This window comes from Halyomorpha halys, unplaced genomic scaffold (assembly GCF_000696795.3).
Source record: "Halyomorpha halys isolate HHAL.00 unplaced genomic scaffold, Hhal_1.1 Scaffold584.1, whole genome shotgun sequence".
Classification (NCBI taxonomy): Eukaryota; Metazoa; Arthropoda; class Insecta; order Hemiptera; family Pentatomidae; genus Halyomorpha; species Halyomorpha halys.
This window is the reverse complement of record NW_027116544.1, coordinates 883,926-888,168: the sequence shown is the minus strand read 5'-3', so window position 1 is coordinate 888,168 and position 4,243 is coordinate 883,926. Positions and strand designations below refer to the sequence as shown.

Sequence of the window (4,243 nt, the reverse complement as noted above, 5' to 3'; positions counted from 1 at the left end):
ATTACGTTCAAACCAGTAGTTTTTAAATAATCTGGAAATATATATTTATATTTAAGAAAATTCTTATCAGTTAATAAATAATAAATTATAGTCAATTTTAAATTAATAAAAATATTGGTTTCATTTTCAACACAGAAACTAAAAGATCCAATTTGCTGGTGCTGCAATATTCATATGGACTTAAATTAAAAAAATATATTAACAGGAATGAGGAAATAAAAATCAACAGGCAGAAGTTGAAAAAGAAGCAAGGCTATATGATTGTACCAAGCTCTATCAGCCGTACATAATATAAATTATAAAAATATTTATGACAGTATTATAAAAGAAAAGTCATTTTTCTCTGTTTATTTATTTTTTTTTTTTTAAGTGAGAGTAAGGAAAAGTACAAATGAAAGTAGTAACTATAAAGAAGATGGGGGAGAGGAAAAATATAGAAGAAAGTAATAATTAAATAGTAGAAACGATCTATTTAATTTTTTTGTACATGAAATGAAGATACAAAGCATGAAACTATTATTCCAATTTATGAACATTTCAAGTAACTAATCATGAAGAACAAGAAAAAAATCAATTAACATAAATCAAAAAAACATTTATTGAAAAATTTTATAAAATTACATTTCCATTCATAAACCAAAAAACCTTTAACAAATTGAATAGGCAAAACTAAACACGGAATACATCAGCATTTAAGTTATTCAAACTTGCCTTTTTAGTTACAAAAATAACTTATGTACTGTCCGAATAACCATAACTTCACGAAATACAAGATCAAGAGGAGAAAACAACAGAAAACACAACTTAATTTTCTAAAAACGATACAAAACTTGTCAATTTATGCAATTGGTGCTCTGTTGACGTAAGAGGTGGACTAATTTGACTTATCTGCTTGGGCTTAATCGAGGTTCCATCAATCTGCCAATCTTTTTCCTTTGCTAAAGCAATGGCTTCTGTGGAATTAATGCCAAGTAATGAACCCATTACATCAGCATTTATTGAAGAGTAGGCATGACCAATCAATCTTATTCCTCTTTCTTTGATTCGATCTGAAAAATTTGTATCATGTATTGTAATCATAATTAATAATAATTTAATATTACAGACAAGCTTCAAATATAGAAATAATTCGAGATTATGATTACCCTTTTAAGATATTTGCCATATAAGTATATAAAGTGAATATCAAAAAATGATTGATAACACTTATGTAATTTATCCCTATCAGTCAATAATGCATTAAAATTATAGCTACAAAAAGAGCTTTATGTATTCTGGTCATATAGAAGTATCTAAGACCTCAGTTTTAAGATTGATTGATCATTTTAAGACACATCATGATATAAACAAGGGATATCAGTTAAATAGGCTTGGTTATAAATAAATAAATAAAAAGTGCAGCTATCCAAAGGTTCGATACCTACACCACTAATTGCTGGCTACGTACATCCTACCCAATGATGCCTGTCCAAACCAAAATCCACTAGATTAGACTTCACTCAATCCTCTCAACTATGTTTCGGCTTATCCCATTAATAACCATATACATAGACATTTACCCATTAATAACCCAGTTTATAAACTTTTTAGGGATATGTTCATTATTACACCCTACAACCTTCCAAGCTCATCTAAATATTTGGGTCAAAAAAAGATGAGTTAATTGGAGACTTTAGAAGCCTACACAACACTGAATTGATAGAATTGTACCTGGTAAATGTAATTCAGCTTATAGCATTACGGCATGTACAGTTGTAGAGTTCAGTAATGAATGATCCCTAAAATTTTAATAAACACTAAGCCTACAAGTAAATGTCCACGGGTTAGACCAAATCGTAGGTGCGAGGAATGCATCAAGACTGATATGGTAGATTTGGGTTAAGACGGGTATCATTGGGTAGATGTAGCCAAGTGTTGCCAGTAGTTGGTGGTTTCAATGTCAAATCTTTAGGTTTTCTTAGCCTTTGAGACTCATAGCATTAATATTGAAATAGAAAATTGTTATGGAAAATGCAAATTCTCCAAAGATAATTTACTGGATATTATATAATAAGCTAGTTAATTGCAAAGTAAGACATAGGATACAATAATAACTCTACACTAAAAAGCAGAGTTAAATAAGATTGTAATGGATTTTATCCATAACTTGGTAATCTAAGCAAGAGATAAATGTTATACACTTACCAAAAGGTAACTAAGAAAAATTAATTTTAAAAAAACCTTTAATTCTGTGGTATGAGCTTTAGGTAGGTATCAATCAATCATTATTCGTGCATGAGCTTGAGTAGGCCCTTTTATAAGTGATAGTACTAATGAAAAAGTGAGTGGAAATATTAACCTAATAACAGACAAACAAAATAATATCAACATATTTACTTGTGTACTCACCTTTTAAAGCTTTAATGATGGAACTAACATTGTCTGACCAATGAGTATTGTTCAATGTTTTATGTATTTCAGCAGCATCTCTCAACCACATTGCTTTGCCAACAGCCCAAATGTTTCCGAGTTCTGGGTTCTGGGTTTTAATATTACCTGGTATCCTCTTCCACAAAAATTTCGCATTACAACTACAAATATAACATAGTAATATACAATTAACTAAGAATATTACATACTGATAGTCCAAAATTCCTATAATTACATTAAATAATACAATTATAATTATAAATAAAAAAATAAAAATAAAACTTAATCTTAGTTGATATTTTCCTAACCAGTGTTGTGAAACAAATTACTATAGTAGTTGAATTGCCTTAGGCATAATTAATTAAAAGTTATAAATAGCTGTTTCAATGGAAAGTATTTCAAAAATAACCTTATGACTTATTTGTAAGCGAAATAAACTATTTAATACAAAATATTTCATGGTATGAATTATCAATCAAGGTATACTGTATTGATTTAACAAAATTGCAGAACAGAAACACTGTTTTTAAGCTTAACTACTCTATCCTATGGACAAATATCAACAACATATCACAATATTACATTTCAAAATTGGATACTATTTAAATATAAAATCCCATATAAGGTAGAAAGAAAAATACATCAATACTGAACTGTGAAAGCTACTTAGGTTTAAAATTCACTGAAATAATTATTAAACTATATTAATAAACAAATAAATCGAAATAACTAAGGTAATTAACGAATATTACATACTAATTAAGCATACTTACAGATCATTTTGATATAAATAGATGGCCAAAAGCTGGCCATAAAGTTGAGGGGAAGAAACTCCTCCTTGAGCCTGAATCAATAAATACCATTAGTTCAGAACAAATAAAGTAAAACATCAAAGCAAAAATAAAGATATCTGTGGAAACTTGAAATAATACATACTTGAAGCTCTTGTTTTTCGAGATCTTCTGCTATTTGGTCCCAGTTTTCATTTACCATTTTTTAAGGAAATGAATAAAAGATGAAAGAGTAATCTGGCATATCACGGTGATTCTTTTAAATCCTATAATGACCACTTCTTAACAAGTAAACAACCTCGCATACCTTTCTTTGAAGTAAGAGGTAACACTGTTGTTACTACGGCAAACCAAAGAGATCTGAAAGCACTATTTTGTTATAAAAAGAAGTTGAAAATTAAAAATAAACAGTGTTTGGTCGTTTTGGTCAATATTCCTTTAATTTTAATATAAAATGGTTTTAATTTCGATTCAAATAGCTTCTTAAATATACTAGATATTCGCCGATCTGATAAAAAAAAAAAATATTGCGGTCTAATTCCAGTATCCCATCAGTATTGTATTCAATATTAGTCAATGTATGGCCAGCTAATGAAGTCCTAATTGAAACCACCGAAGAAGGTCTTTTCCGATCACTATAATTCTCGTTCTTTAGGAAAGTAGAAAAAGAATTTTCTGGCGTTGAAGTTGGAAAAGTGTAAAAATTGTGCGATTTTAAAAAGGCAAAATCAGCCGTACATGTACGTTTTTTCAGAATTTATTTTTCGCATTTTATGGCGTTTATCAAGCACTCAAATGCTGGATCGCTCATCCTCACGTAATTGAAGGGAAATTTATTTTTATAAACTAACAATAAATGGTGAAAATCACCCAACAGTGACTGCTAAAGGTATTCACCAAAGAGTAGATGCGGAAAAACAGAGCTACGGCCTTCATCTTTATGGACTGGAGCCAAGCCAATGATAATGTATCTCATCCACTGTTACTTCACCGACGAGAGGTTCCCAGCTCCTCTATGCCTATTGATCGAAAGCAAATCTCAG

The 4,243-nt window shown here is 29.6% G+C and overlaps 1 protein-coding gene across 1 annotated transcript; it reads right to left on the bottom strand.

Annotated features, from left to right (window-relative positions):
- Positions 1 to 450: 450 nt before the first annotated feature.
- CSN8 (COP9 signalosome subunit 8) lies at positions 451 to 3,544 on the bottom strand. Its single transcript, XM_014426546.3, has 4 exons — positions 3,346 to 3,544; positions 3,183 to 3,253; positions 2,389 to 2,570; positions 451 to 1,049 (listed from the first exon to the last, which is right to left on the bottom strand). The coding sequence occupies exons 1-4, from the start codon at positions 3,400 to 3,402 to the stop codon at positions 805 to 807; spliced, it is 555 nt and encodes a 184-aa protein (XP_014282032.1). The 5' UTR covers positions 3,403 to 3,544; the 3' UTR covers positions 451 to 804.
- Between the last annotated feature and the right edge of the window lie 699 nt (positions 3,545 to 4,243).

Bases quoted from the DNA above. Each gene is read 5' to 3' on its own strand.
- CSN8 (XM_014426546.3), bottom strand. From the start codon at position 3,402: ATGGTAAATGAAAACTGGGACCAAATAGCAGAAGATCTCGAAAAACAA. The intron at 2,571-3,182 runs GTAAGTATGCTT...TTATATTTGTAG, and splicing joins TATTTATATCAAAATGATCT to TTGTAATGCGAAATTTTTGT. The intron at 1,050-2,388 runs GTGAGTACACAA...CAAATTTTTCAG, and splicing joins CATCATTAAAGCTTTAAAAG to ATCGAATCAAAGAAAGAGGA.